Genomic DNA, 14,232 nt, shown 5'->3' on the forward strand with positions numbered 1-14,232 from the left:
GAATCAAATGGTCGGAGACCCAGGCTCAAAGGTACCAGGAATTCTTTCAAAAAGAAATCCTCGGGCCCCATTCCAACATAGGCTCTGCCTCAGACGAGCATAGCATAGTGCTGAAGCGCTTCCACCATCATACGACTGATCTTTCGTCCTTCTTTAGGTTGCCACCCAAAAATTTAAATCGAAACGAGTATACTTACGGTGCCCCCTGGTATAATTCGCAGTGCAAACAAGCAAGACAGCGCCTCCGTGCTATATATAATGTATATAAGATCTCCGATGCATCTACTCTGCCAGCTAGTTATGCCCAAGCCAAGCAAGTCTACAAACGCACGCAGAAAACCGCCAAGCGTGAGTGGCAACATAATCGTTGGCAGGCTTTGATTACTGCGTCAAAACCACACAGATCCAGGGAATTCTGGTCTTTGATTAACAGAAGGGTGAGGAAATACCCAAGGGCAGTCATCTCTGCACCGACATGGGAATTGTTCCTGAAGAAATGCTTCTCACAGGCAGATGCTCCCTCCGACCATCTGATGCATCTGTTTACCCACCTACCTATCTGGCCTCCCACCGATCCTGACGAAATAGCCAAGCTAATAGCTCAGCTGAAACCGGGCAAAGCCCCTGGGCCCGACCTGATCCCTGCTGAAGCCATCAAACTACACCCAAAATGGTGGGCCGGCATCTTGGCCAAAACCTTCGATGCAATCAACGCTTCCGGTCTCATCCCCAAAATATGGAAGGAGGCCATTATAGTACCAATTCATAAAAAAGGTTCCCCAACGGAGCCGGAAAACTACCGTAACATCAGCCTCCTTTCGATCATAGGGAAAATTTATGCCAGCTTTTTGCTGACTAAATTATTGCGATGGGTAGATGAGACTAACCAGATTGGCCACGAACAAGCAGGGTTCAGAACTAAACGTTCTACAACTGATCATGCGATAATTCTTTATCATCTGGCACGGAAGTACTCCTCCCCTCCCCGGGGCTACCTCTGTGCTGCCTTCTTAGATCTAAAGGCAGCCTTTGACAGCGTTCCTAGAAATATTCTTTGGGAGAAACTTGCGAAACAGGGCATTGATAGAAGACTCTTATGGCTCATAAGTCAGCTCCACGAAGGTACCCTTGCCAGAGTGAGACTTACTCCTGCGGGCGACCTCACAAATTCGATACCAATAAACAAGGGAGTGCGCCAAGGATGTATATTGGCTCCCTGCCTATTCAACCTTTTCATCAGCGACATGCAAGCACCCCTAGTTAACTCATCTCCAAGTACACACGCGCCTAGACTAGCGGATTACCGCTGCCCACTCCTTTTATATGCGGACGACGCGGTAATTCTATCTTATACACGTGTTGGACTAACCAGAGCTCTGAAGATCTTTGCCACGTATTGCCAACTCAACCAATTAACCATCAACCATGCTAAGTCCAAGATTCTGATTTTCTCCAGAAGCCGGAGACTATACAAATGGAAGCTTGGTGGAGCAAAAATAGAGCAAGTCCTAAAATTTCAATATCTAGGAGTTATTTTTCAATACAACTTGGGATGGAAAGCTCAAATTCAACACCTACTTAACAAGGCCAAAACCCTGTCATATGCGCTCCTCCGATTTTTCTTTTCGGACGGAGCTCTGCATGTTCCCTCGGCCCTAAAGGTGTTCAAGGCAAAAGTGGTTGCAGTGCTTGCTTATGCTGCCCCGCTCTGGGCCGTGATGACAGACCTTGCTCCCCTTGAGACTCTGCAAAGCCAATTCCTTCGTCGGCTCCTAATGCTCCCCCTGTGCGTAAGCAACGCAGCCATGCGACTAGAATTGAAGATCGCATCCTTAGAAACTTGCCTGTGGAAGCAAGTCTTCAATTACTGGTTATCATTGTGGCATAGATTACCAAACCATTACCTTGTCCAATGCTTATGGCGAGATGAATTCTCCAGCCTTTGGACTAGTAAAATTCATGCCAAACTCCTGAGCTATGGAATCTCTCCCTCAGATTCCCTAAAACTAGACCAAATCACTGCTCAAAGACTGATCCGTCAAAGACTGGATGACATCGACTTACAGCAAAATTATATGCTGGGGGGAGGTGTCTGTTCGCCCCAGAACATTGGTATCACTTTAACTTATTGCGTTCCATCATACCTCTCCTCCCTTTCGACTGTTGCCCATAGACTGGCCTTCACCAAAGCGAGGTTCAACGTTTTCCCCTCCAATGTCCTGAGACATAGATTCTCAAAGGGCCAAGACCCCGCCACGTGCGAATGTGATAAGGTGACGCCGGAGTCGCTTCAGCACATTATGTTCACTTGCCCCTTGTTCAATGTGCCACGGGCAAATTTGTTGGGATCAATCATACAGAAACTAGAGGGTACCCCACCAAAATTCCACCTTGCCCAAATCTTGCAGGATAAGGATTCCCACACGACCCTGAAAGTGGCTAGGTTCCTGGTCGCTGTCCTCTCCCAAAAGCGACGCCAAGGAGCGTTACAAGCTAATTAAGGCGTAGCATGCCTTTCCATCTTATAGTATTTTATTGTTATAGTGGTGTTTTTAGCGACTGTTTTTTTTTTTTTTCTTTCCCACGGCACAAGCTGTCACTTATGTATTGTTTTTACCTGTATGGGCCTATGGCCGCAATAAATATTATCTATCTAAACGATGAGTGGAAATAAATTCTACATGTGCTTGCATTTGCATTCTGCAGTATTTGATTGTGCAGACTTCCTTACATGAAAACCTTTCATTTTTAGAAGCTTTTCACCGCCTCCAGAAACCTCAAAAAAGGCCAAGTCAGCTGGTTTCCTGAATAGAACGAAATCCAAGTGTTTATGTGTGCAAAGAATAAATCCTTGTGGATATTCACAAGCAGGTTCTAACTTAAAAGCCAATGAATAAACATACCTGATGTCCAGCTGTTACTTGCTTCAAGACATTCTCATAACAAACTTCATCCATATTATTCAGCTGCTGCACCTGAGCAATACAACACAAATGCTTTATTGTAGTATCAAAATGTAAAAGACAGTATTCCCATGCTACCAACTTTAACGTAGCATAATTTTAAAATTTTATGGTGTTTTGCTAATGCTTGACGAAGGCATACTTTTATTATATTGTTACATATTTCTCTTTCGTTGAGATGCCGTGGAAACAAAGAGGTACAAATATTAACACCAATAACTTAAAATCATTTCTTCTTAGAGAAGTTCTGTTCCTCAAACTTGATCAGGTCTGCAGCTTGCCTTGATCTGTGTAGCGTGAAGATTTCCTAGTCACTATTTCCATGTCATTAGCTGCACTTGAAGCATTCTAAAGTCATCAGAACGACACCACAATTTCAGTGAGTTCCAAGGCCCTACTAGAATGCAAGGTCTGGAAACCTTTTGTACTTATAATATCAAATGGAGCTAGAAGTCACCCCATTTTTTAAATGGACAAAACCAGCTTCACCAGCTGCATACAACACTATGGAACAAACAGATGCCCTATAGGATCACGGAATAAACATTCAAGATTTGCAGCTTCATGGTTAACAGACTGCCTTAGAAGTCTGGTTGCTGTTAAACCAGTCAACTGATGCAAAGCTGCTATTTGCATCATTTGCAGAGGTGAGGTAAAAGAAGACTTAACAGAGCAATCCTATACATGCTTGCTCAGAAGTAAGCTAGAAGTCAATGAGACTTGCAATCAAGTAAATGTGTAAAGCATTACATACTGAATTTACAGGCTGAGGCGAAACATGATGTGTGAACATGTTCAGTGCCACATGGACATAGAGCATGTGACTGTTAATCTCAGGATTGTGAGTTTGAGCCTCACGTTGGGCAAAAGATTTCTGCACAGCAGGGGATTGGAACAGAAGAAGTTTGTGGTCCCTTCCAAATATATGATTCTAGCATTCTATCCTTACTCAGACTCCTTATCCTCTCCAGAGAAAAAACTACTGCTGTCTGTATAGTCACTTGTGCTGTCTCGGGAGCTTGGTATGTTCCTTCTGAATGAAAGCAGAGGATGGGGAAGCCATCAACTTACCTGGAGAAACCTGAACTTTAATTTCACAAGCATTTTGCACTATAGAACCCCTTGTGCCTCTTGACTCTTATGCATTAACATTGATAAAAGACAGCTTCAGAAAAGTAATCTGATATTAACTCTCTATTTATATTAATACTTGGAGAGTAACATAATTCTTGATCACACTGCAACACAGCTAGCTCTACCTGAGTTCCAAGGGGGAAATAATTCAACCATGAAGGCAGCAACAGCTTAAAATGAAGCCAGGGAATTCATAGTCATAGCTGACACTCTGTCCATAGCACATCATTACTAAAAGGGTAGTTGACTAAAGTGAATAAATAGCTAGCAAAGAAATAAAATGCAAACCGCCATCTCTATTATCATGGCAAAACGTAATCATGAAGGAGGGAAGGGAATTTGAAACTATTGAGCAAGTCAAAGAAGTCTCAAATCCAACTCTCAAATGCAAACTTAATGAAGAGAAACAACAATATTCCAAGGAATTGAGACGCTGGATATTTCTTCCAACATCAGCAATACTGTGCTGCTGTAGTATTATGCAGGAACACATAGGAATCAGACAGCAGAACTGAAAAGAGAACTCCAAACCAATTCCCATGCTTCCATGTATTTATTTATCATAATTACTGTGTTGCTGGGTAAAGTCTGAAGCAGTAATTCACACATCTCCCCTGCAATGAGTGTTGCACAGTGACTAATAGTTTATTACTACGCAACTATAGTCAGACGTTCTATTGTGCAATTAGAATTGCAGGCTATGTGCCAAATTCAAATCTCAACTCAGCAAAAGATTCACTCTTATGGCAAACTGTAGATCCCCATTTGGTACACAGGGACCTTGTAGGTTTGCCAAGATAGCATACGTGAATCACTTTGAACAATATACACATGCTAACATACTGGATATTGTTTATTTTCATGTCTGTGAAACATATAGGGCACTTTGTAGAGTTTTGTAAACCAAACAAAAATTTAATAAGATCCTGACCCCAAAGTAGTAGTCAATCTAAAGCTAATGCTGAAGAAGGTATTACAAGGAAGGGAGAGACAAAGGGATGATAATATGAGAAGGATGGTGACTACTACAGATATATGTGGAAATACTACTTGAACATGTTCCTAAGAATGGTTGTCTCAACATCTCATTCCAAATATTTTATAGCAAAACTGTACCTTGTTAGTTGTCTTGATACCAAGAAATGTCTGCCCAAGTGGAACAGGTCGGAAACGGCCATCAAAATAAAACAGTCCAATATAGGGATTAACATGCAGAAATGTAGCAACATCAAGGTAATTAGGTAAAGTGGCTGAAAGACCCAAGATCCTAATCATGCTTTGGGTAGATTCAACCTGTAAAAAAGAAAAGAAAATGTCATTAAGTTAGCACATTTTTAATGAAAGTCTAGAGTTAATATTACCTTAATAAAATATAAAAATAATTTCCATATGTGTGTGTGTGTGTGTGTGTGTGTGTGTGTGTGTGTTAGTGGATTCTAATATTTTGCTCAATGTGTAGTACAGAAGGAGTTTTTCCTTTTCCTAACAAAACCCCCAAGGCCCAGCAATTAGAGGCACATTCAAAATAGAAGATTTGAGGGTGTGTTGTTGTGGTCAGAACCTGAACTGAACTTGTAGTCCTTTCTCAAAAAACCCACTTCGGATTTAGATCAATTTAGATCAATTTAGAAAGCCAAAGCCAAGTTGCTTCCATGGTTAAACAACCGAGTCAGAAGGCTCTAGAAATACTGCAAATCAGTTCAGTTCTGGCACTGAAGGAGGCTTTCAAAATGTATCTTTTTACTATTGTCTTCGCTTACAAGAATTTTTGTGATCTACTTCATTATCTCTCATGTAGCTTACTTGTCTGCGCCAGCTCTGCCTGTGGCTCTATAGCAATATTTCTCTCTGAGGGTCACTTTGTGAAATCTTAGCTCTGAAAAGCAACTAATAAATTACCAGAATGAACAAACAAGCAAGCCACATCACTCAGATATCTGCAGTAGGTCCTGATAGGTCTTGCAGTGGACCCAGCACTTATCTACAGAACGTGTTCTCGCTCTCAAAACGTGGCGCTAAGAACTGTCTTGTATGCTCCAGATGGAGAACACTTGCAGCAAGATTTTCAAAGCACATGGAGTTCAGAACAAAAAGAAGCTGAGCAAAGTTGATGATGTTAAAGAACCTAGCGGCATTAAATTTATAAAGCAGAGCAAGGATTTTCTCAGTTCATGTTCAAATCCATTAATTCTGATATACACTTGAGTGTGCTCAGAACTTTATGGAAACTTGGTATTGACTGGTTTAACCTCTATGTAACTTTACTGAAGCTACGTATCTGTTTCCTGAGCCAGTGTTTGAAGACTGGGGTCAAATGGATGGGGCAAGAATAGACTAAAACTGAACCCAGAAAACAAAAAACAAGGTGAGGAGGAGGAACAGCTGTGGTCTGGAGAGGGAGATGTCTGCCTGTGAGTGATTGTATCCATGTGATACAATAAGGAAAGGGCCTGGAGGATATTCCTAGATCCAGCATTGATTCCTAAGTTGTCCGTACAACTTGTTGCTAGGAGTGGCTTTATCTGTCTTTGGCTAGTAAGGAGGCATTCCCCTTTCAGACAGATCAGATGGATGCATGGTTCTGGATCTCTCAGGCTTGATTACTACAATGCACTTTGCACAGCACTCCTCCCCCCCCCCCAGACAGTTTTGAAATTTCGCCTGGCACAGAATGCTGCTGCATGTCGTCTAACAGGCGTTGATAAGGTAGAAGGCTTTCCAACCTTTTCTGTGGTTGTCAGTTTGCTCCAGGGACCTAACTTACGTATTTCTTTCAAGGGAGAAACTTTTTTGTGTCTGTTTCAAATCTGTATAGGTGTGCTGTTCTTATGCTTACTGTTTTGTTTTTAAATCTCATGCAAGCCACTTTGAACTGCTGCAAAAGGAGTACAGAAGTAGACAGACAGACAAACAAAGAGAGGCAAAGAACCAACAAGGACTTGTTTTTGATTTTTTAAAAAAGCAATTTAATTTGTACACCAAGTAGTCTGAAAGCAACGCTGTTCCACATTATGATGGTAACACCGAAACGGATTTGAGTCAAAGAGCAATCCTGTCATGATTTATAGGTGTATCTAATTGACAGGTAACTGTAACAGTGTGAGGAAATATGGGACGCGTATAATTTTTGCAATTACTGAAACTAGTGCATGAAAAAGAAAAGAAGGGTGTAGGCAGTTTTTATGGTTCTTTCCAAAATGTTTTTCAGTGACACCTAATCTTACTGTAAGTAGTTTGAGGGGGAGATCAGCACTATACAGTATTATGAACTGTTCAAAGTAGCTCTCTGCATGTCTTAAAATGGCATCATGGCACTGCATGTGACATTTGAAAAATTAGAAAGATATTTTTGATAAAGATAGTAAGTTCAAATATTAAACAACACTTTTAAGGTTCAACTCCAGCAGCTTTAGATGCCACATAGATTGAAATGTACTAAAATTTTAACATGTGATTTTAGCTGCAATACCATGCTGTTGATACTGAATTTACTATGACTGGAAGTGGAAGAATTCTGAAGAGAGATTATGAGGTTAATTGGAGACATGGCTGAATACTTTAATCCCTCATGATGCAAATATACTACCATTGAGTTATTTTAAGGGAATTAGTATTTAGCTAATTGCAGCAAAGATTTGTAAAGTTGAAAAAAGTGGGGTTGTGGCAGGTGAGAGAATGAACCGCCACCAACAGAATGGTTCCAGAAGATATGGTCAACAGCTTTTATGACCCAAGTTTTGTTAAGAGTATACGGAGACAGACAACAAAACTCACTGAAAATTGAACTTTTCATTATGTATTAGAAGAAGAAGAGTTTGGACTTGATATCCCGCCTTTCACTACCCTTTAAGAAGTCTCAAAGCGGCTAACAATCTCCTTTTCCCTTCCTCCCCCACAACAAACACTCTGTGAGGTGAGTGGGGCTGAGAGACTTCAGAAAAGTGTGACTAGCCCAAGGTCACCCAGCAGCTGCATGTGGAGGAGTGGGGAATCGAACCCGGTTCACCAGATTACGAGTCTACCGCTCTTAACCACTACACCACAATGGCTCTCAATGAATGACTAACAAACTGATGATTAACACCACCAGGTAATGCTTTTAGCATTGCCATGAAAGCTTATTTTTAATTAAAATATATTAAAAGTCTGCATAGTAATGTTTTCTGCCTGCAAATCTTTACTTTGGATTTTGTGAGTACAGCAAATCTTACCTGCCAGTGGTGGGAGAAAGCCCAACACACTTGAACTCAACACTCTTGGGCACACATATACACAGGACAAAGAACTCCCCACTTTCCAACCATACCCTCTTTCCCCTCATCAAATGATCAATCTGATGAACGGCGAGGAGTCAATTAGCACTCCTCTCAGAGAGCTGAACTACCTCAGCACCATGCCTGAAATCCATGTTACATGGTCAAGTCACATTTCCAAAATCCCCGTCCTGTTTCTCCTTTGCATCGCAGCAGTGGGAAGAGCAATTTGCAAGAAAGAGGCAGTGCTTAGCCCATTTCCTATCTGCCACTTACCCCCTACAGTCCTTCTTCCCACTGTTTACCCCTCAGCCAAGCCTCAAAAAAAATGTTGCTTTCCTGACATTGAAAGAACACATCAGAACTCTCTCTCTCTCTCTTTCTCTCTCTCTCACACCCCCCCCCCCAGTAAGTTAATGGAGACTGATAGATGGAGGACTGTAATTTTGGAAGACATAGAGATTCAAGTCCTACAACAGAAGTATTTGTTACCAGCAAGCCTCTATCAGGAAACACCATGCTAAATACTTTTATTCAAGACAAACAACAACAACAACAGTGGGAGTCAGGGGGTCATAGCTGAGCACCAAATTCCACCTCACAGACTGTTATGGGCCTATGCAAGCAGGCATTTCTACAATTAGGACTAAATATTCAGGGTTTAATTATTTATCCATCCTTAACTGCAACAATGTAAAGACACAAAACTGCAATAATGATTAGCATAGAAGTTATGCACAAAAACCAATTGGAAAGCATATGTGCCTTAACTATTCAGAACAAAAATGCATTTGTTACTAGGCAACTACCTAACTGAGTAATGCTATATATGGGTTAATTCTAACAAATGAATTCTGGTGTTTAAAGTAGTCTGGCCTCCTGAGCTTCTATTAATAGTAATCTTAAATCAAACAATAGAGGGAAAACCCACTAAGTGAAGACAACACTCAGAGCCTTGTAACTCTGCAGTATTCTGTGATGGATAAACATCCATACCTATTTTATGAAGCTTTCACACCTGACAGTTAAAAAGGGACAATCAAATTTCTTTTGTACGTGGTGTGTGCATACCATAACATAGGTTCCTGTAAATGCCAGATAGAATGCAAGGGAATCCCAACACACATTCGACCAAGCAAAAGTTCTGCATTTTTATTATGGAGCAATTTAAAATTAATTAATTAATTTTATTTTAACGAAATAAATTTCTATATTGCCCTTCACCCAAAGAACACAGGGCAGTTTACAATAGAAAAACACAAACATACATACCCATAACAACAAAAACAATACCCCCCCCAGTTTAAAACGTCATAGATTGTTTAAGTAAAAGGCCAAGGATGATAGACAGAGGAAGGGTTAGAATATGTATAGAGAGCATGGGAACTATTCTACTATTATGTCCCATCAGCACAAGGATTTCCATGTGTTCAGTAGGACTCCCCCCCCCATGCCCTCCCCAAACCTGCCCCAGAGAGTTCAGGGAACACCTAAAAAAGACTTAGGGTGGGGTTGGGGGACAAGAAGTTAAAAATATTCCATTGCTGACGCAGAAATCCTTGCACTGATGGAATGATTGCCACAGTGCTACATTGGATTCCACACCAAGGGTTTGCAGCATTTGCACTGAAATTAATACAAATTGAATGTCCTATTTCAATGAGCACACTACCGCTTCTGGGTTTCTTATGGGCTCAACGTCCAGAGACACCTGCTAGCTTTGACAAATTGATCGCTGAATGAGTAATGCAATGAACAGCAGCAACACACCACTAATGAGGGAGAACGCCGGAGAAGTCAAAAAGAGAAGCAGCGTAATAAAGGGACAATGGTGCAGGTGCCTATTTAGAGAATAGAAAACCCTACCAAAAAAGTGAATCTAGGGGGCTTCAAAGTAGATGTAAATTCTATGATTCTATAATCAGAAGCGTTCGCTGCCTTAACAAAATCGAAGCAATGGAAGGGAAGAGATAAATATCTGAAAGAGGAAGGCTTCTGTTTCCACCATTGCTGCTTAACCCCCTACCATCACAAATCTTCCCCCTTTCTCAAGGGTAAGATTTGGGAATTGGTGTGGGGTACAGGGGGCTGATGTGGAACTCCTTTGTTCTTATTGCAAACCTGGACAGAGCTCACAAAAAATGCTGAGTTTTTCTCCCAGACTACTGCAATAGAGTTTAGGAAAAAGAAGCCAATTTCAAACTAAGAAGGGGGGGGGGAGTGGGTGGTAGGAGACTTTTACCATCACTAATTTAGACAAAATGTCTAAGTCAGAAAAGGTAGTCATCAATGCACCAGCCAAATGATGACCAGAAACTTAGAAATTTAAAGTGCACTAATTTGCTAAGTAGATATTACTGAACTTCATGGTTTTTTATTTAACTTTTTTCTATTTTAAACATTTAAGCATTTTCATCTTACATCCCCGTTATTTTCAGGAATGCACAATTTTAAACATCAAAGCTACAATTAGTTTCAGAAGAGTCTTTTGATGTTGTATCCACAGCATATGAGCAAAGCTCAAAGCCTTTTTCCACTAAAAAAAGTTTTGTCAATTCAATTTAAATATCTTGTAAAAGGAACCTTTAGAATTCACAAAGTGTATAATGCGCATTCGTGTTTTATACCCTTTTAGCTAAGGTCACATCAGCTTTTACCCTGCGAGATATGTAACTTGACCTCTGAGTTGAAGGGACGAAAATCTGAGCTTAGCAAAGCACATCAAAAAGACATCTATCCTCTAACCCCCAACAATCATCTCATATACTGCTCTAATTCATAGTAGAATGCAAAAAAACAACAACCCCAAACCCTTGAGTATTGCCACTCTTCCAATATTTGAACAAAGAATTGCTGAAAATTTTAAGCACCACTTTAGCTAACATCTTCGACCAGAGGATTTCATTTTCACACCTGTGCTATATTCAGTGTATAATGACATTAATGTTTCTTAACCAATGTTTAAATATTGTAAGAGGACTCAACACTTTCTGAGGGTTCCATGTGTCAAGAACTGAAACTACAGACAGGATTCTGTGGAAGCCCTGCACAATGGGGCTTGATCCCCTCTCTTCTTCTCCTGAGCACCCCAACACCCTCTCCCCAATTTGTAAGAGGGATCAGGAAAACCCCAGAATAGTACACAGGGTAAGGGAATGGATCCAGCTGACAAGCTGCTATGGAACATTTGTAACAGTGTAACACTGAATTTCAACCACAGTATTAATACCTCCAGATATTCAACTACAATTCCCATCGCCCTTGGACCTTAGACACGTGGGCCAGGAGCAATGGCATTAGCAGTCCAACTATATTTCATTGCCAACAAGTTCCCTGTTGTCTGATGTAAGGTATAATCTAGACAGAGTAACTTCTGCTAAGAATTATATGCCTTGAACTCCCAATGTTTGTTATTAGAATATTAAAACCATCTACTTTTAGCACCGTTAACTATGTTTAAAATTTTATTTTTGAAGTTATGTGATAAGTCTATATGCCATGATGCTGTACACACCACTGTGAGTTGTATCCTGGGTTGTACCCAAAGCAGCACTAAGTACCTTGTTCTGTTAGTGCAAGGATTTACCGTTGCCCAATGGAACTCCGCCAACAGAGAGGAGTGCTTAACCCCAGAACAGATTATTGGAAAAAGGGGGGGGGGTAAAAAGACGGGGAAAGTTGGATTGCACAAGCATAAATCATTGCACTGATGGAACAAATTAACTGGATACTGCCCTCTGTACTAGACTGCAGGAATCACCCTTTTAATTTTAAATAAGGTCCTATAACTCCAAGATAGAAATAAATTGTCTGCTTCAGATAGCCTAGCAAGAGGCATATAGTTTTTTGTTAAAAAATACTTAGGGTACCTAACTCCTGCAAAATTGGCCAAAGTCAACAAAAACCATAATAACAAATGTTGGAAATGTAAACTACAAGTGGGAACCTTCTTACATATGTAGTGGTCGTGCCCAGAAATAAAAAAAATTCTGGGATTTACGGTCTACGAAGAAATGAAAAATTTACTAAAAACCGCATTTCACAAAAAATTGGAATCATTCCTTCTTGGGATTCTAACTGACAATACCCCAAAAGAAAGATTAAAACTATTTTTTCTATGTAGTGATGGCGGCTAGGGTACTAATAGCCAAGTACTGGAAGGGTGACCATATACCAACTAGAGAAGAATGGCTACAGAAGCTGAGCGAGTACCTGGAACTCGCTAAGTTGACTGAAGCCTTAAGGAATAAGTCAAATAAAATAGTCCAGAAGGAATGGGAACACCTAAATATCTACCTATCGAGTCAAAGTTCAACAACCAAGATTTGGTTGTGTTTAGAATAAACCCATAAATAGGAAAATGTCTCCTTATACCAAGATGAGGAATCTATTGAAATACAGAGAAATTGCTTTAGTTATAAGAAATGAACCACTGTGAGGTCAACGGAAGTCAAAAACCAAAAGTATAATCAAAAGAGATCCACCCCAGAAGGGCCAGCATCTTGGTAGAGAAAGGACATTCTGGGCTGTCTATTCTAGTTACCCTGATGTATACTTATTGTCAGGGAACTGCCATCAGAGGGAAGAGGAGAGGAAAGTTGCTCCAGGGATGCAGGGGAGGGAACTAGCAAGGAGAAAGAGAGAGCTTCCACGGGGGAAAGAAATCCAGGGGACACCAGGGAGAAAGGGGAAGCTGAGAGTAAGGCGGAGGGGAGGCTCAGAGACTCTTCCAGTGAAATCAGCGGAGAGAGCACAGGACCTCCGCTTGGCATGCCCACGCTGCGTAGAAGGCTTCCACGCAGAGAATCTAGGAGGAGACTTGGAGTCAAGCAATTTTTATGTTGGAAGAAATTTAGGTCCCGCCCACTGACAGATTCTGCCAGTGACTAAGACAGTCGCGTTTCAAGGGCTGTCAAACCAGGGAAAGTTTTAGCTATACGGCTAGCTTGGAGCAGTTTGCAGTTTACGCACAAGCAACCCCAATTCCCATTACACTTATGTTCTTACTTTTTGCATTTTCTCTGCTTTGCTGTTTTCTTTTTTCTTTTTCTTCTGTTTCTTTTTGTCTTGCCCCCTTTCTTTACTCTTCTTTTTTGTATTTAATTGAAATGTTTTTATACTTTGTTTCATTTGTATTTGTATAACAATTCAATAAAAAAACACTTATGAGTGTCTTATTTTAGGAATTATGTGATAGATTTTGAATTATTCCTTATTTTATTCATGTTACCAAAACAGATTGTTTCCAGATTTACACATTTTCATCCTTCCTCTCTCTGTTGTCTTTCACAGCAGCCTTAATTGACAGCTACATGATCTGGAGGCAGCTTAGGCACAATGAAGGAACCAACTAGAATTATTTGACTTCTCCATGTGCATTCTAATGTTTAATCTGGCAGCTCCAAAAAGGGTTTTGCACATACCTGACGTAAGGTGCGTGCCACTAAACTTTCCAGCACAGGTCCTCTATCTTCATGTAGAAGGTGCACTTCATCAAGAATAAGGAGCTTCACAAGTTGGGAGAGGGCTACATCTCCAACACTCTTCCTTGTCACAACATCCCATTTCTCTGGAGTGGTCACAAGCATCTGACAAAGACAAAAGGAGCAGACACATTTTTAATTATTTTTTACTGGTTTTTTTTTATTAAAAAAAACACAAAATAAAAAAACAAAAAGAAATGGCTAATAACAAGTTTGTAAACCAATGAAGAAAAGCTTATTCTTGCCAGCGCAGAATTTCACTGCCATTTTGTGTTACAAAGCACCCTGGACTCAAAATACTTTCCTCTGATCTCATTCTGAGTTATCCAATGTGGCCCTTACCTTTCTCCAGTAGGCTATATTCAGGCCATGCATACAATACACTCTACCTACCTCCAT

At 40.6% G+C, this 14,232-nt stretch overlaps 1 protein-coding gene across 1 annotated transcript in view; it reads right to left on the minus strand.

Annotated features, from left to right (window-relative positions):
• Window positions 1-14,232, minus strand: part of ASCC3 (activating signal cointegrator 1 complex subunit 3) — a 234,161-nt gene that overhangs the window by 148,765 nt on the left and 71,164 nt on the right. The window contains exons 11-13 of the mRNA XM_081186537.1: window positions 13,774-13,938; window positions 5,214-5,390; window positions 2,904-2,975 (exon numbers count right to left, since the gene is read on the minus strand). Coding sequence (XP_081042663.1) covers window positions 2,904-2,975; window positions 5,214-5,390; window positions 13,774-13,938 — 414 coding nt within the window. The remainder of the gene's footprint in view (window positions 1-2,903; window positions 2,976-5,213; window positions 5,391-13,773; window positions 13,939-14,232) is intronic.

The sequence above is a fragment of the Podarcis bocagei genome (assembly GCF_964188305.1).
Source record: "Podarcis bocagei genome assembly, chromosome: 3".
In the NCBI taxonomy this organism is placed as follows: Eukaryota; Metazoa; Chordata; class Lepidosauria; order Squamata; family Lacertidae; genus Podarcis; species Podarcis bocagei.